Source organism: Thermobia domestica, chromosome 5 (assembly GCF_964235325.1).
Source record: "Thermobia domestica chromosome 5, izTheDome1.hap1.1, whole genome shotgun sequence".
Classification (NCBI taxonomy): domain Eukaryota; kingdom Metazoa; phylum Arthropoda; class Insecta; order Zygentoma; family Lepismatidae; genus Thermobia; species Thermobia domestica.
Window position 1 is genome coordinate 211,847,358 of NC_137458.1, and position 22,597 is coordinate 211,869,954.

Below are 22,597 nucleotides of genomic sequence, written 5' to 3' on the forward strand. Positions count from 1 at the left end.
AATTGAGTGATAATAGTCTCAAGACTATCTCCATCCAACAACTGCGTTACAGATATTCGATTACACAAGGATTGACACTAAGTGACTTAGCAACATCAACATGACTTAGCTAGACACAATGAAAATGGAAAAACAAAGAGAATGTCTAATTAGTGCCAAAGGGTTTCTTTAGCAAAGCTGGAATTGGAACTGCAAAAATATTAAGAGAGTAGCGAGTCAATGAACATTGAACAGTTGAATTTGCAAAATATATGAAACTTGTAAAACCTTTAATGAATGCAACTACGTTTGGTGGAACTTCCAATAGGATTCAGAAAAATCTAAGCAGCTTTGTAGCAGAGGAAATATCTAACGAAGTTGCATGAAATTTTCAGTCATTCCCTTGTTCTGATGTAACTTGAAAAAATAACAGGCGTAGCAACTTTGAGTACTGTTACAGCAAGGGTGTCGATTTCTGTGTAGCTTTCGGGAGGATGCAGAATCCCCTCGGCACTTCAAGATCGAGTCCACGGTGGCAAGATGGAAAAATAATTCCTCTGATTAACAGATATTACTGGGTCAGCTGTAGTATTGGTCAAGCACATGTAAAAATGAAACCTCTTCAACTTCCCATGATTATGTCATTAGGCTAAAGAAGACTGATGATCATGAAATAATACGCGAAATGATAATGTAGGAAAAAACGAGAGAATCTCGAGATAACCTATGCAATGGAGTTGATGATGTATCATGTTTTTATCGCGTGCTAATATTACTTCTGGGTTTATCAATGCTGAAGGTGTTTTGCTTTCTCACCTGTTCCCCAATAGGAAACAGCACCACACGTCACTGCGTCACTGTAATGTCAAACAATGACTTCTTGCTTGCGTGTGGACTACTTGTTGCAGTCAATCACTGAAAAGAAGACTGATGCTGAAAAGCATCCAGTGTCATAGTTGAAAGTACAGTGGATTCGGCACCACAAGGGTGAACCATTCACAATCCTTTTTAAATAAACTTTTAAGGAGGACGTAACATTTTCAAAGCTGGATTTCAGACTACATTACATCCAGTTTTCTTGCTGACATGTGTCAAAGAAATCTGTACAGAGGACCACTGGCTGTTACAAAAGAGAAGAAAAAGCAGTTGGAAGACCTTCTGCCTTTCATTCCGCCTAATTTTTACCATTACTTTACGAGTCTTCTTACCTCTGACTATGGTACGGACATTGGACCACTGAACTGTTGTCTGGTGACAACGTTGACATGTAACTCAAATTATGAAAATATAATGTTCCTGCCGTGCATATTTTCTTTGTCAATCAAGTCCTTTATTCGTTTATATTGCAAGTAGTGTTTAACTCCATTTAACATCTTCTACCAGGTCCAGAAATGACCAAACTTTATCACAGGTATCGATATAGGTTAAAACAAACCTTTCTAAACACGTTATAAAGAAAATTATTTCAACAATGTATTTCTGAAATTTCTATAGCAACTCTAGTAAAACGTTAAATATCTCAAAACAAGAATAATGTCAGTTACAGTACTTGGGCTTTAATGGGCTCAAGCAATGCCTACCTGAAGGCGTGAGTACAACAGGAACTCTTATTGTCCCATAATCAGGTCTTCGTGCGATGTCCGAGCTGAGCAGATCTCTCAACCTCTGTCGACGCTTTTTACAACAGCAAGTGAAGATCATAGAGGAAACGAGAAGACACATGATTAGTATCAGCGTCACGTTAAACCCTACAAGAGAAGAACACATGTGTTAATTGTATTTGCTCATGTACCAACAAAATTGTTCATAAACATTGCTGCTAAAGACTTTTACATTGGAAATATTAACAATAAAAGACCGGAAGGAAATATTGTGCGTAGGGGGCTTTTATAGCTCAACAAAGACTCTAAAATCAAGGTGATGAAGCTGGCAGATCTCCTATGAAATTCAATTTATGCTAGATTATGCTTAGAAATGCGTAAATAAATTCAACAATTACAAAATGTGGAAATCAGACTAGATTAGGTGAAAGGTGAAAAGGGAGACAATAAAGGGAATTAATTACTTAAAGGACAGGATACGAGCACAGTGCCCCTTTAGTAAATGTTGGTTCTTGGTCCTTCCTCGGTGTCGTGGAAGCTGGCGATGTGGCTATGCCTGGATATGCGGCTTTCAAGCACAAACGATGTGAAGACAAATGTAATTTTCGGAGTTCCGCAATCAGGTGTCTTCAAAATATAGACAAATAATAATAATAATAATAATAATAATAATAATAATAATAATAATAATAATAATGCTGTTCTTCACTCAATTGGTAAGGGAGAGCTTCTCGGTGGCTAAGCGGTTAGCGTACGCGCCTTTGGCGTGGGAGGCCCTGGTTCGATTCCCGGCGGGAGCTCGTGTGGTTCGGATTCCACGTTAATCAGTAGGTCCACGTCTCATATAGCCTCGCTGCTGAACGGGACGTTAAACTCAAAATCAACTCAACTCAATTGGTAAGGGCTTCGGACGCTGATCTTTTATCACACAGAAAACTCTAAATCTTAAGAGCTAATAGCAATTTGCAGACATGTACAGCAAACAACTTTCAGGGCTTTATGCAGTCTGATGCGTGATTAGTGCCATACTAAAGATTTCGACTGACGTATGTTTCCTGCAGTAGTCAGGCCTTTAGTATGACGCTAATCATATGTCAAAACGACTCTGCATAAGGCAGTCAATGTTTAACGTGAAGCGGAGCTGCTACTATTATTATTCATAACAGTAAAACTAAGAACATTTTCTACGAACTATCACAAGGGGCATACATATTGAACATGTCTATCAGATGATGATATAGTTAACCTATAGACACACAGGAACATATTCAGAGATGTTCTCATGTATTATCAGCGTCATACTAAGAGTCTGACTAACGTTTGTTAGAAACACATTCGTGATGAACTATATAGAGAGAATTTTCAACAAATATAACGCTAGAAATCAATATTTCGAAGGAAATCAAACAAAGCAATAGTTTTAAATGATAAAATACAAACAGTATAAGAGCTTTTATTTATTACTGAAAATTTAACTGAAGTGCAGTCAAAACTATTTGATATCCCTAATCAATTTTACAAAAAATTATTTTTAAAAAGCAGAAGTGACGCCAAGAACACCATCAATTTTAGAATACATTTCCCGAAATTGCATCTGTTAATAGAACTCCCTAGTTTTTACGTGGATTTCATACGTACATTTGGCATGGGGGACCCGGGTTCGATTCCCGGAGGAAGCTCATTTGGTTTGTATCCTACATTAAGTTGTAGGTCCACATCTCATGGCCTTGCTGCTGAAGGGGCTCTAAACTCAAATCCAACCAACATTTTTAATCGTGTCGCCCTTGCTTCTAACGCAAGAACGGTGCCATTCACAGGAGGCGCCAGGTGAAAAATACAAATGTAACAGACTCTCCTTTCCTCTCCCAACAGCCCTTCTGCGACCTCGCTAGAGGATGCCATTGCCAAAATATGTCTGAAATGGGAATGGATCAACAAGAAAAGGAAGTCAACTGTGCGTGTTGCTTATGGATTGGGCGACATTATCATTAAAAAAATGTCTTCAGGGGTTCTCTGCCCTGTCATAAACAGTGTCCTCGCATAATACTTCGGTTCAATGACTATAGTTAAGGGCTGAGAAAGGTCAGCATAAATTTAATGTACATACTTATATTGTGGTAATAAAGAGCTACAACACAATTCTGGGAACGTTTTGACTGCTCCTCGTATTGTCCAAAGATAAGATTCATATCAATCGATAGATGACATCGAGGTGAACATAATGACATGCTTGGGGGTACATTCTCATAGTTTTTGATAGAATCGAGAATTTTTATGGTGTTAAGAAAGTATGTCGTTTTTAGCCAGTCTTAAGAAGTTGATAGTTTTTTATTCTGCAGCAATAGTTTTATTATTATTATTTATGTATTGCATATATAAAAAATACAGTGCTTAGTAGCAGATTGTATCTATCGTTATTTGATTCATCTTAACAGTGACACATACAAACAACAGTGACGCCCATAATTTTAACAGTGATGCACATACTACTGTATGTTTTGTGCTCAATGCTGCATGAATATTTGCGGCCCCAGTAGCTCAGTCGTAGAGCGCTCACCTTTGGTGAGTGAGGTTTCTGTTTCAATCCCAGCTCTCGCATTGTGGTGGACAAACACTATTTGCGTGGATTCTTTGGTATCTTCCCACGATCTTCATTTCACCATTATGATTTATCATATTATTTTCGTTCGTTTTAGCCTCGAAACAAAAACCTGGAACGTTAAACGAAAGATAAATATCATGCTCAAATAAGTTAAAAGTTATGAAAAGAAGTATCAAACATAACAACTACTTACAGCTGGACCAGAGTGACCAATTGTGGTCACGCGAATGTGGTAACGGATGTGGAATATGTCTGTAACAGCATGTACTATGATGTTGGCGAGTCTCACAACAGTAGAATCCTGGACCTGGTCCACAACAAATATTATTATGTTTGCCACAACAAACGAAGTCACCCTCTCCGCATTCCACATCCTCACAACAGGCACCCTACGAAAGGGAATGATACATTTATTTTATATTACCAGTTTTATCTGCTTACAGGATACATTGCATTTGCGTGTGTTTAGTAACCATATTTACTTCCACTTTGAAAAGTGTCCTTTACAAACTGTCTTTAGTTGTTTCAGGAATTACAATTCAAGCTGGATTATTGCTTTAAAGCACTAGTTCCCAATCTTATTGACACCTAGGGTTTTCAACTATGGATTAACCCACTCCAGAACAAACATTTGACGATTTTTGATTTCCTTTTCAGTTTAGTATCTGTTTGGTTTTATATATTTTAGTAATTTTAGTTTAAGTTAGCTATTATTAGAACATAAGATCTGGTAACACTGAAAAGAAAGGAGAGAGAGTGTGTGTATGTCGATGGCGGTGTGCAAGGCCATGAAAGCGGACTTGTGGTGGCACTGAACCAATTTTTGTGTAAAAATTGAAGCTAATGTGTAACATCAGTTAAATACAGTCCACATTTTTTATATAATGACTTCTGTCATTTAGAACCAAACCAAAACATTATCCCTTTGAGCAGCGAGGCTATATCAGAAGCACACTTACAGCTTAACATGGGATCAGAACCACATGAGCTAACACCGAGAATCAAACCCGAGTCTCCCACTGCAAAGGTGCGTATGCTTACTGTTCAGCCATGAGGGAACTCATTGACGATAAGCCTTTGCATACTCAACTATCTCTATAGAGCTCATTCGTGGCTAAGCGGTTAGCGTACACGCCTTTGACGTGAGAAACCCGGGCTCGATTCCCAGCGGGAGCTCATGTGGTTCGTAATCCACGTTAATTTGTAGTTCTCATCTTATATAGCCTCGCTGCTGAAAGGGATGTTAAACTCACAATCACCTTACTTCATTATCTAGGAGCGACTTAAGAGTCTAGAAACACTTGTTACTAGACAGCTTTGTAACAAGAAAGGCTTTATATTACAACTTAAATTATAAAGCTAAGTTTCTGAACTGAGTTAATTTTATTGCTTTTTTTTCTTTTCTTTTATTTATTTATTTTCTTTCTTTTTTTGTAACTTCCTGGACTGTGATTTCTATTTTTTAGGCATAACTGAGACAAGTATTTTCATAAAAAAAGAAATATATTTCCCGCAAATATCATCAACATCATCACACACACATAAAAAGATACTATTAGTTATGACATATTCCACTGAAGAAAATATGTAGGGTCGTCCTTACTGGCATAAAATAAATAAATAAATAAATTTTATTCCTGCTGGAAAGAACAAACCTTTTTTTTTCTTTTTTTTTTTTTTAGAATGTCTTGCTTTATCCTATTTTTTCGGGCTTTTCAGTGCAAAGAGGAAAATAAATTTATTGAACATACACTGAAAAGACAGGAACAGCAGTTCTTTCTCTTACTACAACCACTACTGCAGGGAAGATGAGTCATCGTCACTTCAGCTGAATTTTTAAATCTGTATTTTCCCTGACTGCAATAGCTGCAAACTTGCATTTTATTTATTCCTTAATTACAAGCCAATGCTGCAGTGTTATTTTAGGCAATCTTTTGCGATCTTTCTTCTGCACCTTTCATATACAATTTGCTTGAGCTCGAAGTCTCTAAATTCGAACACCTTGTATGGGCACCTTAAGGAAGCATTCCCACCCTTTTCTATTCCATTCTCGGTCGAATATCTAAAAACATTGAAACACATATTTAATTATTTTACAAGCCAACCATCATCATCATCAAACACCAAACCTCATGACTACAACCTTAAGAAACTCTAGATCGATTAAGAAACTTCATATTTGTAGGGTTCTAAGATATGATCATCTTATTATAATAATTGTAATTCCTAGGGGGGTGCACGGCGGATCAGTGGCAGAGCGCTTACCTCTGATGCCTGGGAACCCTGGTTAGATCCCAGGCCAAGTAAGTTTGAGATGGACAACATGTGCTTGTTGATTTTCTTAGGGGTGCTCCCGTTTCCTCCCACTTTTTCATTCCACCAATTCTTCCATGTTCACTTGCTTTCACCATCGTCTCCCTGAGCTTAACAGACATAACGTGGGACGTTTAAACTCAAAGACTTGATTTCATAATTGTAATTCTATCTTTTTATCATTCCACCCTTTTTCTTCCCTTTTAGATAAAATATAAAAAAATTAAAACACGTGTCTTATTATTTTAAATAAGAAGTCCAAATACCAAATTTCATGTCTCTAATCTTAAGGGATTAAGAGATATAGACTTTTGTAATCAATGTACCGTTTATTCATTATTCAAGAGACAGAAGATTGAATTCCTTGGTTGTAACTGTGAACAAAAATTTAAATAAATAAATAATAAAAATAAAAAATAAAATAACACCTTGTTAATTCCTCTTAAACTGGGACAGTTGGGAACTCTATTCACCTCCTTCCATCACTCTCATTAGTTATATATCCCTTTTGCCAAACTCTTACGATTTCAGATGCAGCCTTGAATTCTCAAATCTTCAATAATAATAGTAATAATAGTAACAACCCTTTTCTTATCAATTTGAGGAAGACTTCTGCATACAATTATAATCTCAAGGAGGGAACCATTACTTTAAAATAATAAATACAAAGTATACTTGAAATTAATGTATGTTAAAGTTATTAAATTTATTCGAATTTTTTTCCCTGAGATTTTTTTTTTTTTTTGCTTTCTTCCATGACACCAAACTCTTCCCTTTAAAAGCAAATGCCGATTTAAAACAAAACAGGAGGGTAGGGAAAGGAAAGCTTACAATTTGCAATTTTGCCCTCTAATTGATAACTGATAATATGTGACGGCATTCGATAAGTTCGTGACCTTCAAAAGAAAGAATTGTGTTTCGTACAGAAAAAAATATTTTTTGACAGTCTCTTTCTAGCTCCATACACTTTGTCCAAAGTTTTTCTGAAATTTTTATGCCTTACAAAAATTACATTTATCAAGTACTGTAAAACAGGGTTTGTCTAGCATAAAACGCAAGTCTTCAGGTTTCTGACGAAAAAAAGAAAAAAAGAAAACTTGTGGAGGAGCACATCTAAAGAATACGGTAGATGGGTGGTAGAGGTTGCAGTTCGTAGTCTAATTCTACAATTTTATCCATGGCAACCGTAGGGGTGTGGACCGAGTCATTGAGCAGGAGAAGGATCTTTTCTTCGCTAAATGAGACCTTTTTCATATATTCTTTGTAATAACGATCTTATAAAGAGGCGTAGTGCCGTGCGAATGCATAGTGCGCCCCCTCCCAAATCGTTGCCATAATTTTCACAACCATTGGAACAGTTCTTGCTTGTTTACAAGCATGTTCTTCTGCTGAAATTCACTACTTTGATTGTTCTCTGCTTTCTGTTTAATAGCAATTATCTAAATTTTATCTACAGTGACACAACTTACCAAAAACACTTGGTTTGTGCTCTCACATGTCTAAATGTTATCTTGAAAAATACACGTGACTCCGCTTTAATTCAACAATGAGCAATCGCGGTATTCATCTTGCCGAGAGCTTCCTCATACTCAAATATTCATCAAGAACATTAAAAGCGCTTTTAATTAACATGTATATTATCTTAGCTATCTGGCGTATCTTCACTCGATGATCTTTCAACATAAAACGAAACATAAAACTTCAACTATAAAATGAAACTGCAGTTGAAGTATCACCTGGAGCGTTGTCAGGGCGGGGGAATCCACTTCATGTGTCATTCGAGCTTGACGTATTCTTGCAATCTGCAAGTGAATGTATTTGTTGTAAACTTTATTTTATTAAGCATTCCCTAGAGCACATTCATGATACGCAATCAGTAATGAAAATTTTCCGATTCATAGAAACATACTCCACTTATTCCTACATCGTTGTTTAGCCGTGATGTGAGGTGGAAAATTTTCTGCTAAATTTTTTCGGAAAATTTTTCGTTCTAAACAAATATGTGATATCAAGTAACAATTCCTCAGTAATCATAAAATTGAAAGATCGTTTTAAAAAAATCTCAAAATTTTCATGGCTCAGACAATTTTCAGTACTATGTAGAAACAAGTGAAACCATTTGTCATGAATCGAAAAATTGTCTCTCCTGTATGGAAAAATTGAAAAACTTCTTATGAATCGGAAAATTTTCATAATTTTGAAGCATCAAGTAAATCAAATTTTTGTGACTCGGAAAGTTTAATTGCTCTGTAGAAACAAGTAAAAGGAATTTTCATGGATTGAAAAATTTTCATTGTGATGTAGAAACAAGTGGAAAAACTTTTCATAATTGGACAATTTTGGATATTATGTATAGTGATGTTAGGTGGAAAATTTTCCACTATATTTAACTGCACATTGAGCTATAACATTGAATTCCTGTAGAGGAAAGTAAGACAACAACAAATTATAATTTTGCAATCAGCTTTCGGGAATCGGAATCTTTTTAAATATTTCAAGTTGACAAGTATAAATTTATAAAGTCTCTCTCTCTCTCTCTCTCTCTCTCTCTCTCTCTCTGTGTGTGTGTGTGTGTGTGTGTGTGTGTGTGTGTTTAAAGTGCAGGGAAAATACATCGAGTTCGTAGAGAACAAATATCCCATTCTAGTGTTTAAAGTGTAACACGAAATCGAAATGAACCTTTATGAATTTATCAATTATTTCAAAAACAGAAAATTCCACTATTTCTTTACGTATAGGCCCGCCTATGTAATGAAATAACTACATAAAAGTTCCTTATGAAGATTATTTTTGTAACAGAAAATAAGAAGAAATGCATTGATTTTATTGTGTTTAACACTCGTAAATCATAATTTCAATATTGAAATTTTGTATAATCAACATCTTAGAGCAGATATTTGTATTGTAAAAGCCTTTTTATTATGTATAAAAATGTATTAGAAATAATAACGATTTCATAAAACAAGTACATAGGTAACAAACAAGAAATATATTCTTTTATTTTGTAAACTAAAATAAATCTACATGTTGCTTTTAGAACGCAGCGCTAACAGTGCAGTTTTTACGTTTCTTTTATTATTTTATTCGAAGAACAACTACACAAATCAGCTTCCTTATTAGTTATTACTTCCTTATTACATTCTCTTCTGAATGGATATATGAATAAATAAATGTTTATTTTCAGAAAATGGTCAACATTTGCTTTCATGAGTTACTTAAACTCGAATTTTGGATAGTCAAAAAATTACAGTAGGCACTTTATATTATCTCTACTTATTTATAAATGTTGCAAGTATGTAAATTTAGAAAACTAATAAAGATATGAGAAAACTTCGTCTTACTCGTATTAAACTGACGAAATATGATTTTGTGAGATCAAAGGTGGATTCTAAGGGAAGAACGCATTGAAGTTTTAGAAACATTTTTTGAAGAAATGAAGAATCGTTAATTTTCACTTCATGAAACTTTTTTACACAATATTTTATTACCAATAAATTTTACGGCTAAACAACGATTTAGGAACAAGTGGGGTATGTTTTTATGAATCGGAAAATATTTATCACTTGTAATAAATTTAAGTTTTAAATAATAGAGTGGGATACTTGTACTCTAAGAACTCGATGTATGTTCCCTGCACTTTACACACACACTCACGCATACACACACACACAGAGAGAGAGAGAGAGAGAGGGTGAGAGTGAGTGAGAGAGAGAGAGAGAGAGAGAGGGTGAGAGTGAGTGAGAGTTGATTTTGAGTTTAACGTCCCTTTCAGCAACGAGGCTATGTTAGACGGGATCTACTGATTAACGTGGAATCCGAACCACATGAGCTCCCGTCGGGAATCGAAGCCAGGTCTCCCATACCAAAGGCGCGTATGCTAATCGCTTAGCAACGAAGGAGCTCACAGAGAGAGAGAGAGAGAGAAACACTATGTAAATTTTTACTTTCCATCTTGAAATATTAAAAAACTTTCCGGTTCACGAAAGCTAATTGGAAAATCGTAATTTGTTGCTGTCTAATTTTCCTCTATAGGAATTCAATTTTGTAGCTCAATGTGCAGTTAAATATAGTGGGAAATTTTCCACCTAATAACACTACACCTAATATCCAAAATTGTCGATTGATGATGTCGATCGAAAATATTTCGATTGATGAAAAATTGTTTTATTTGTTTCTACATAGCACTGACAATTGTCTGAGCCATGAAGATTTTTAGATTCTTTAAACGGTCTTTCACTTTTCAACATATCTATACATGAATTCAGTCAATTTTATGATTACTGAGGAATTCTTACTTGATTACTGATATTTTTTGTTTTTGGAACGGAAAATTTTCCAGAAAATATAGGGGAACATTTTCCAGAAAATTTTGCACCTCACATCACTATACACAATACCACAATAATATGATGAAAGATATTGTGCTTACATGTAATGAATAATAAATCTCTTGTTTGCTGTCGTGACGAAGCTGGGACATTTAACTATGAGGTTAAATATTTTACCTTATTTCCTGTTTTAAATTTAAGGTTTCATGGAATAGGTATCTAAGCCCAACAAACGTCTAACAAAAGAGTGACCAAAGTAACATAACTATACTAAAATTAGATTGGCTCGAAGTGTTGATTTCCATTCAATGTGTAACGTGAAAACATATGCCATTATTTTTGTTGTCGAACTTCGGATATCTACACAGCCCATTCACTGTTACTGAACTTCATATTTCATAATTAAACGATAGATCGTTACTTGAACAATTTCTGATATCCAAAACTTTTACTTGAAAATGGAGGTTGTTCATATGCATAAAGTAGGGTTGCCATATTTTTTTTTTTTATTCAAAATAGGGACAAGCCTTAAGATGACGACCCATCAAAGATACGGTGCCCAAACCTACTATTTTGAAATTTCTTACCTAAAAATCACCTTTTTAGGTTATCACACAATTGTTTACTATAATACTTAAAATACTATTGGAAACTAACACGTTTTATAATATTTTATCGTTAACACAAATATAATAAATCATGCCATTAAATTACGTATATTAAATCTAACCAAAAGAACCCTGGAATGGAAAAATGAGGCACTCTTTAAAAACGTAACCTACTTTATTAATAGTAACTAAAATATAAGTTATATGATGAAAACGCAATTCTTTTACCCCGAGATTTTAGCGATTCCCGACTCGGAAATTTTCGGGCAGTTCCAAAATCTGTCAAATACGGACATTTTCCTATTTCATGCTTTGTACGATATGGACACGAACACGGACCTAAAAATACGAACAGTCCGTACAAAATACAGACATATGGCAACCCAAGTATAAAGAGACCCAGATATAGCTTCCAAACCATACACTGGAAATGTTATAATAGAAGATGGGGTAGAATATCTATAGTCTACAGTGAAGTACGAGAGTCATCAAGAAAATGAAGTCCGTTCAGTTATACAAAATGAAAACACAATATTTATTTAAAAATCTCTGTTACATGCTTGAACCTTCCCTCACTCCTCTACATAATCACACCTTCATTTAAACACTTGTCTATATGTTCACGAGCTTTAGAATTCAATGGTATACTCTTCTGCTCTCAGTTCATTAAGACAGGTGGGCAGTCATTCAAACAAAAGACAGCTCGCTCATTTCCGCATTACACCCACACTGTGACTACATCTCTTCCTCTTTTCAGGGTCAACTGGCTTCCGTAACAGCTGTGCTTATAACGCCGTGAGTGGAGGTTGCAAGAAGTCGCCCTTGTGCGGTTGAGGTGGTCAAAATGAACTGCATGAACGATAATCTCACCGACTGTGAGGCAAGGAGTGTTTTCGATTTCTGAACGCTCAAAAGGTGAAACTGGCAGAAAGTTACCGGCAACTGAATGCAGTGTATGGTGATAAAGTAACGAACGAAAGAAATGCGAGAAATTGATGTGAAACGTTCAACAATGGACGAACAAATATGCACGATGAAACTCGACTTGGACACCCATCACTTATCACAGGAAATCTGAAGACTACTCTTGCAAAACAGGCGCGTAACTCTCGACGAATTGCACATTGTGTTTCCATACATTTCTCGTTCTTTGTTTCGTGAAATTGTGTTGCAACATCTCGGCTACAACAAAATTTGAGCACGGTAAGTTCCACGGCAACTGAGTAACCAACAGAAAATTCAAAGAATGGACTCAGTATTATATTCTTAAAACCATATCATTCAGATAGAGACCCCTTTCTTGATCAAACTGAGACTGGTGTTGAGATTCTTACACCAGAGAACAAATGCCAATCATTTGAGTGCCATCATTCCTCATCACCCAAAAACAGAACATTCAAACAGACTCTCTCAACACGGAAGGTCATAGCAATCATATTTTGGGGTCGTAAAGGTGTTCTTTTGGTGGATTTCATGCCAAAAAGCACCATCATCAATGTAAATCGTTATTGTAAGGCTGTAAGTAAACTACGGCGAGCTACCCAAAAGAGGAGGCGAGGAATGCTTTCTGGAGGAATTATGCTTCTTCACGACAATGACAGCCCACATACTGCTGCTGCAACTCAAGAATTGCTGGATTAATTCGGATTGGAAATCTTTGATCATTTACCCTATAGTCCGGACCTTGCTCTTAGAATGTCTAGCTTTTTACTAAGTTAAAAGAGTTTCTGGGCAGTAAACGTTTGGAAATGGTGAATAGTTGGAGAATGCAGTGACCACCGGCATAATGGACTGGCGACAGAAGAGTATTACATGGGAATTCTGAAGCTCGTGAACAGATACGACAAATGTTTAAATGAATGTGGTAATTATGTAGAGAAGTGAGGAAAGCTTCATGTAAAAGAATTTTTAAAAATAAATATTGTGTTTTTCATTTTGTATAAATAAATAGTCTGTATTTTCTGGATGACGCTCGTACTATTGACTTATCGTTGTATCTTCGGAACCCCTTACCCGAATGAAATAAAATTTGGTAGAATTGTTATGGTAAACTCCCAAATGATCATGAAGAAAGGATTTTCAACGAACTTAAAAAGTTCGTTACCGAATTCTTTATGTCTGTGTGTGTGTATCTGTTTGTCTGTTATTTTTTAAAAATATTTTGAGCCCTCCATTCGATAGAGCATCAAAAACTATCTAAGAAAGTGAGGTATTTTTCGCGTCATTCTTACCGTTCCCGGGATAAAGGCCAATAAAGTTCAAATTTCGGAAGATTTATCGATCATATTGGGTTGGATGATGAACATTTTAGTACCAAATAGTAACCGGTGGCTACTAGCCAACTGGCGACCATTCCCCAGATATTCTAAACGTTTCGGAACAATAGACCGCCTGCTGTTTAAAAGATTTCAAAAAGAAGGACAAAAAGGAAAGACGTGTTGCCAGGCAAGGGGATTGTAACAAGAAACAGCTGTTTGGAAGATGGTTTGTGCAGAGTATTGGAACTCTGCTAGTATAGACCTGGACCTGGCAAAAAGACCCGGAAACCCTGACTGGCTCACAGTATGATTTACAACTCTGTCAAAAGTAAAATTACTGAATAGCCACCTTGGCCGCGTTCGCTACAGGGGATAACGCATCAAAAACGCTTTCTCAAATAGACACTCTGTAAGTGCGCTTTCACACTAGATGTTGAGCCGTTCACGTGAGCCACTCATGTGAACCTGTAATGTGAAGACATAGAATACTGTGAGCTACTCAAAAGATCATGATACCAAAATAGCAGTCGTGTTAGAGTTAGAAGCTGCAGCATAATCTTAGCGATAAATTATAAGAAAAAACGGGAAAGAGGATATTGAACAATGTAGATTCATTCTATAAATTGATCAATACTGGAAGAATGCTCATTTTACAGTTTAACGAACGTTTTATTTTACCTGAGTTCAGTTTCATTTTGTAGTGTAACTCATATATAAATATGTCTGATATTCACTAGTATAAGTATATATTAATTACACACTATTTGCAACCTTTTAAATGCACTATATATATTTCGGAATACTTGTTATTTGCTTCACAGCCATTCAGTACACTTCTGCATTGGCGTCAGCAGCACATAAGCTTTAGGGGAAATAGACTACTGGGCTGTATGGAATACCATCGGGAGAGCGGGGTTTGGAAGTCCTCCCCGGAAAATTTTTTTAAAAAAATAGTATTCGTACATTGCATTTTAGAGCATTTTTTACTTAAAAAGCAAACAAAAACCTAAAAATTTTCTGTTTTATTTTTGCCTTTGATATATATACGACGGTCACTACGAAAGTTTTGAGATAAGCATTGTTGTGGTACAGTATCTGAATTCCAACAATTGCGTTCGGTAGTGGTATCCAGAGCAAAGAAGCGAAGTAAGTTTCAACTCGCCTCGCTTATCGGCGTGGCCGTATCGCCTTCACTTGCTTATTGATGTGAGCAGTATTCGGCTGTCTAGAATGGAGCTCGAAAGGGAATATTTTCGGGCAATGATCCTTTACGATTTCAAAAGTGGTTTGAACGAGACACAAAGCATTGACCGTTTGCAGGGGGCATTTGGGGACCTTGCTCCTTCCCGTGCTACAATTTTTCGGTGGTTTGGTGAATTCAGAAGAGGCCGGACATCGCTTAAAGATGAAGAGAGAGCTGGACATCCGGCAACAGCTGTGTCAGATGAAAACATCGCCGCTGTAGAACAAAATGATTCGAGAAAATCCTCGAACAACTTTCAAGGACATTGAATCTACAGTGAATATTGGATCGCCAGCAGTAACAAAAATTCTTCATGATCATCTTCGGCTCAGGAAGGTTTCATCTCGTTGGGTGCCTCAGACTTTGACTGAACAGCATGCGTGTGGAATGGTGTGAAGGAATGCTTGCAAGATTTGATGGAGGCAATTCTCGACGCGTCTCTGACATTGTTACTGGTGATGAGACTTGGATCTATCAATTTGACCAACTGATCTACAGTTTGGATCTTTCCAGACGAAAATCCACCCACGAAAGTGAAGCGACCGCGAAGTGTGGGGAAGAAGATGGTCGCAGCTTTCTTCTCTAAATCTGGCCATGTTGCAACTGCTCCACTTGAAGAACATAGGACTGTTACTGCTCAGTGGTACACCACTGTTTGCCTAACAAAAGTATTCCAGAAGCTTCGGAAACGGCGTCCAAGAACTGGATTGTGTGGGATCCTGCTTCATCATGACAACACATCCGCACACACGGCCAACATCACAATTCTGATTCTAGAATCTAAGGAGGTCAAACTTATGACTCATCCGCCGTATAACCCTGACCTGGCCCCGTGCGATTTTTTCTGTTTCCCAGGATCAAAGATCGCATGCGTGGAAAGAGATTTTGCAGCCCTGAAGAAGCTGTAGTGGCTTACGAGAATGAACTTTCAACACTTGAAGAAAAAGACTGGCAACACTGCTTCCAAAAGTGGTTTTCGAGGATGCAAAAGTGTGTACAGTATAATGGTGAATACTTTGAGAACATGTAAGTGTTAAATTGATTTTAAGTATGTAAGTTATCTCACATCTCAAAACTTTCGTAGTGACCCTCGTATATACCTTTCGAGCCTTCGCCTGGAGACACAAATTGCACTATGTGGCAACGTCCCAAATAAAGAATATTAAAATTTTGTCTTCTCTCTCTCTCTCTCACACACACACACACACACACACATAAAAACACACTTTTACCATTTTACCAATCGCTCGCTTATTATACTGCAGTCATGTTGTAAAATTCACCTTTTCGTTTGGAAGGCGGGCGAAGGACAAAGAAAGCAAAGATATTATCGACGAACCTTTCAAATTGTTTGCTTTCAGCAAATTTATGATACTAATAATAACACTTTAGGTGAAGAGGTTTTACAGGGGGACCTTCGTTTTGTTACGCGGAAATGTTTGATCTGACCAGAGTGCGAAATTGCCCTCTGCTTCCATGTTGAGAGGAGGGGAATACTTCCCTTTCCTAGTGAATAATATTCATTAGGACCTGAATTATCTTCAGAAATGGTTTCTTGCAGAGTGTAAAGAACATTTGGTATAATATTCATGGAACTCAGTTGAAAGCAGAAAATACCATGAGAATGATCAAAATTCGAACATTGAAGAACATAATTTACAGAAAAGAAATAGGATATCCAAACCATATTTTAAAACCTGCTATAAAATGTATATCCTACTTTTTTATTATTTCCTTACTCCCATGAAAGTATCCTGGGGAGGCTATTCTCTCCAATTTTTTCAGACTGAAATCCTTTTATCCCGTACTATTCCCCCCCCTTACACAATACGAATAAACAAATGCTGTTAAAATCCATACATATGACCCTTCCGGGACTCAACCCGGAGCCTTCAAGCCGATGGTCTATCGCCACAGACCGCTCGGCTTGGTATGAAGATGTACGTTGTATGATTGCGAATAGATAACGACAATATAAGAAACTTTAATCCAAAATGGCCACCCAAAAATCAACTTTTTTTTAGACCACTAGCTAATCTGGGTGTACTGTCATGAGTTTGTTACACAAACGGGACAACCACCACATAGTAGCACACACCCCGCGGTTATGGGAACAGATTTGAACCATGGGCACAGTGCCATGGAGGTGAAGGCTGGCCCAAAGCATTCTTTCGTCCAATGTGTCGTTCAGCTACCATTACTATGACACTTTAAGTAGAGCTTACTTTGCAGTAACATATAAAATTTCAACCCAATACTTTCCATTACTCAATAAAATTATTTGGTTCCGAGCTTTTTTAAAAAAAAATAATTGCAACAAATCTAAACATGCTAAAATGAAAAGTAGTTTTTGGATTGGTATGGGTTAACACTGTGAAACCTAAAGGCTGGAACATATGAAATCAAAGTGTACACACATATCTATCTCTCTATTTATCTATATATCTTTCTCTCTCTCTCTCTCTCTCTCTCTCTCTCTATATATATATATATATATATATATATATATATATATATATATATATATATATATATATATATATATATATATAGACACTATAAAGCAAGTGGGCTGATGTATATGATAGTGTCGGTGATGGTGACACCTTTACATCGAACTTTCCTTGTCGTGTAAACATTATTTGACATTAGTGTCTTTATCTTCGACGTACCTATAAGCAATTTACTGTATATTCATGTATTGAAACTGATGAAACAAATTTCAATGTTTCAAAATGTAAAAAAAACAGAAACCAGGGCCGAGAAGCCTCAGACAACTAACAGCAGAGATATATTATCTTGTAAACTATTTGTCCTTGCCTTGTGAGCTTATTTGAATTTATTTTTAAGACCTTTAGGCAACTTTGGCCGAATGGATGATGATGGGAAAATTAGTGGAATGAAGAAAGTGGTAGGATACTAGACAACTTCAAGAAAACACACACATTCGAAAAATGAAATGAAATGAAATGAAATCTTTGAGTTTTACGTCCCACGTTTATGCCGGTTATGCTAAAGGAGACAGTGATGATGAGTAATGAATGAAATGGTGGAATGAAGAAAGTGGGAGGAAACGGGAGAACCCCGAGAAAACCCACGCACACGGTGTTTGTCCACCACAAAGTTCACTTGGCGGGGCTGGGATCAAACTCGAGACCCCAAGCACCAGAGGTGAACGCTCTACCACTAAACCACCGCGGTCCCCACACACATTCAATGTTTGTCCACCACAAAGCTCACATGGCACTAATCGAGATCGAACCGAGTACCACATACACCAGAGGTGAAGGCTTCACGGTGTAGCTACCGTGACATTTCTTGTCTTGTGTGTTACTTAGTTGACACTACTTAGACAATACTTGTAACTTAGTTGTATCATGATTAGCATGGTGCAGCCTGCTACATTTTACTTTCGTTCCCATGGTATGCTGCTATATTTTTTACGAGACAAAACGAGACAAACGAGACGAGACGAGACGGGATGAGCACATTTTTTCGAGACGAGACATACTTTGCACGAGACGAGACGAGACAGTCTGAAATCTCGTCTCGTCTCGTCTCCTGGCAACACTAGACTGACTCAATTGGACATTCATTTCCTGCTCTTGGATCCCTCAAGCAGGCCGGTGGGCCCGGCCGAAGTTAGGGGGACCCGAACCAACCATATTATAGTTCATTTGGAAGCCTACTGTGAAAATTTTAGGGAACAGCGAAAATTTAGTGGAGCCCGGTCCCCCTAGACAGCCCCTGGATACGGGCATGCCCTCACGGTCGTACTATCTAAACGGAGACTTAGGACCCAGAGCTCCCAGCTTGATTCCTGGTGAATCCTTGCCGTCACTCTGCCCGACTTTCTAGAGGAGTCATCCTATCTTATGCTCTTGGCTAATTTGACACTCTGTTTAATACCAGTTACTGATTCAATAATTGTGCGTCATGAATTATTGAATCAATAACCAGTATTGGTATTGAAAAAATTAATTCTTTTCAAGTTCTATCTGGCAATGCTCTTCGAAGATTTTTAACTGGTTGAATGCATGGGTTTTCTCGGGGTTCTCCCGTTTCCTCCCATTTTCTTCATTCCACCATTTCATTCATTACTCATCATCACCGTCTCCTTTAGCCTAACCGGCATAACCGAGGGACGTAAAACTCAAAGATTTCATTTCATTTCATTTAACCGGTTGAAAATATAACTCATAAGAAGGGTTGAAACGAAGGGGCTCCTATCAAATAACAGTGTCTATCATTTTTTTTAAAAAATGGACAAAATAATTTTCAATTATAATTAAGAAGTATCCCTATTCAGCTGTCCACAAGATTTTAGTGTACTTTCCATATGATTAACTCCTATATAGATTAACACTAGAAGCACTGGCCTAGTCTGCCTACCTTTAAGCACTGATGGGTCATTTTGACCCATGCGGGATTTTAATTTGCTAAATAATTATGATTCATACACCATATTACAAAACAAAAATATGTTTTATTGATATGTGGGAATATTATTGTGGTTATCTGCCTCTAATATAATAATAATAGTGTGTCTGGTTGATAAATGGACAACGTTGCCTCGTAATACAGACTTCGATACCTACACTGATAATAATAAATACTGCTACCACCACCAACACCAATAATAATAATAAATTAACAATATTTACATAATCGTATCATAACAGAGCAGGTGTGATTAACACTAAGTAAAACATTTACATTTTTGTCACTTGTATTGAAAGAAAAATTAAAATACACAATCAGCAGGTCTAATATATATATACAAATAGCAGTATGGTCTTACCCATTTCGCTTATTTCTAGAATCATCGAAGAAGCATATCCTGAACTATCTTCGTAAACATATCGTTGATATTTCGCGTACAGTTACTTGGATTGGACATCAACACATTTTAAACACCACACCTTCGTCACCATTGTACACTTTCCACATACAGGCTTCTGGCATGCCATGCAGATGTCACGAGTTTTGTTCCTGGTACACTTACCAACTCTGCATCACACTCGTTTCTCCATTACTCTTGGGTTCTTATCCTCTTTTACCATGAGTGTTTTTTTTGTGCTATTGATAGTAGTCAATTTATAATATCCATATATCGAGCACGAAGTTCCATGGTTAGCTCTAGGATGAAATCTCTTGCTTTGATGTCAATCTGAGATAAATCATAATTTTCTGAAAATCTATCTCTTGACATAGTTTCTCTGAAGAATGGTGGACCACTGGTCTTGTTCCAAAGACTTCTTTTTGAATTCGATTTGGTAACGTATGCTCCTCTAGCGTACAAGATAGAGCAAAATGCATCTATTTCCTCTAGTATGATCGACCATGTAGGATCACCGAACTTCAAATGGGCTTCCTCTTCTGTGAATCGTTTTATATGTCTAAGAATGTTCTCATTTATCACGAGGCGCAAAGCGCTACACAAACTACCTTCAGATATCAAGAGAAATTGGTCCGTTTGCAAGTCGTAGAATATGCTGGACGTTCACGGTATGTGGATCATGTCAGTCGATAGTCAGTCAGTGGATCATGACATGCCAGAGTTTTCAATAGAAAGACGTCTCTCCAAAGTGTTTCATCAGTAGCACGTTCTTCAAAGCGTATGGGAAATCTGGGAGCTTGCTCTCACCCAATATGAATATCTTGATCTGCATTTTCTTTTGCAGGTCTTGGATGACCACCTCCTCGACCACAAACACGAGTAAATCCGTGCCCTCGAACAGCAACAGTAGCGGTAGAAGTAGAGGGTCTTTCACTTGAATCCGCTGAATTTGTTTCACTACTTTCGCCATCACTTGATTCAAAATTTACGTTTTTACTTATTTACTCACTCAGTACATACTTTTCATCCGAAATATCAGATAAATCCTCATTGCCAGAGTTTTCAATAGAAATTTAATAATATTCCAATGCATCTTCCAGAGTCTTGACATATTCTTTACCTGGTCACTGTCTCATGTTATGAAGACTACAGCACAATCTGAACACATCAAAAGACACAACTAAAATGAATATAAATTCACTGAATATCACAATGACAATAATAAGGACGAGTTTACTGCAATCTAACTGAAACGAAATAAACTGCACACCAAATTACAGGGTGTCCGAGAAGTCCTCCCTGATTACAGAAATTGATAACTCAGGTTAGAAATAAGATAGAAATATGAAAATGGTGTTCAATTGTTTACAAACTATAAAAGTTTTGGTCACATCAGTACACTTCCACATGAGCACCCTTGGTAGCACGTAGCACATCTAGGCGATATTCAATTTCCATCCACACATTAGTCAACATCATTGGAGGGATCGATGCAACGACTGTAGTTATTCGTTGCTGCAGGGTTTCAAGATCTGGTACACGTGTTCGGTAGACCTCATCCTTGACATAACCCCATAAAAAGAAGTCTAATCGGAATCGGAATCGGAAAAGGCAATTCGTCTGAGATAACCATTATCGTCCTCAATACGTGATAGCATTTCGACCGCAAAGTCATATCGACGTGTACCGTCGTCGGGCAACAAGGCCTGAACGAGTTGCACTTTGTAAGCACGAAACAATAAACGTTTGTGTAAAATGTAATGGATAGAGCTTTTTGGCATCTGTAATTCACGTGAGGCCCTGCGCACCGATTTCTTAGGACTTCTCAGAAAAGACTGCCGCACAGCCTCCACCGTGTCTGCTGAGGTTCTTGGTCGACCAGACCTCGGAAGGTCAGCAACCGACCCTGTGTTCTTGAACTTCTCATACCAGGCTTTAATGCTCTTGACATCAGGTGGAGTCCTCCCAAATGTTGTCTGGAACTGTCTCTGCACCGTGGTTGGTGATCGTGTCTCATGGTACCACAGGACACACTGTGCCTTCTCCTGGTTGGTTGGCATGGCTTCTTACTTACGTACTACAAACCTAAAACAAAAAAAAAAAAAATGAGACTTGGTAAAACAGAACAAACCTAACACAGACAAAAACTTTTATAGTTTGTAAACAATTCAACACCAGTTTCATATTTCTATCTTATTTCTAGCCTGAGTTATCAATTTCTGTAATCAGGGAAGGACTTCTCGGACACCCTGTATACCGTAACTTAAAATGCAGATAAGACTGCAGATAGATATTTCATTGTTGTAGTACGACATTCATTGTTGGTTTAGTAAGAAAAAGATAAAAGTGTAAGAAATTCACACAAAGAAGAAGCTAGGTCATAACGACCCAGCCGTACTTAAAGGTATAAGACTAAAATTCTCGAAAGTTATCTACCGTACATTGTTGAAAATTTCTATATATATATATATATATATATATATATATATATATATATATATATATATATATATATATATATATATATATATATATATATATATACATCTAAAACAATGATGAAAAGTCATATTTTTAAAAAAAGATTCCTTTCATTCATAACGCCGTAATTAAAAGAGAAAAATGTTTTGGGTCAAATTGACCCCTCCGTGTTTCTAGTGTTAAATAATAAGAGATTATTAATGTCCCTTCAAACGAAATATAGAATACCACCGAGCCAGATGTTCTACATACACAATTAGCTTATTAAAGGAAATAAATAAATATAGCGGGGTGTCCATCATTTTAAGAAAGTCTCTAATTCGGTCTAAAGATAAACTATACTG

At 36.9% G+C, this 22,597-nt stretch overlaps 1 protein-coding gene across 1 annotated transcript in view; it reads right to left on the bottom strand.

Annotated features, from left to right (window-relative positions):
• Positions 1-22,597, bottom strand: part of LOC145686383 (uncharacterized) — a 67,375-nt gene that overhangs the window by 29,787 nt on the left and 14,991 nt on the right. Inside the window, exons 2-3 of the mRNA XM_081759653.1 lie at positions 4,376-4,571; positions 1,560-1,727 (exon numbers count right to left, since the gene is read on the bottom strand). Of these exons, the coding sequence (XP_081615779.1) occupies positions 1,560-1,727; positions 4,376-4,571 (364 nt within the window). The remainder of the gene's footprint in view (positions 1-1,559; positions 1,728-4,375; positions 4,572-22,597) is intronic.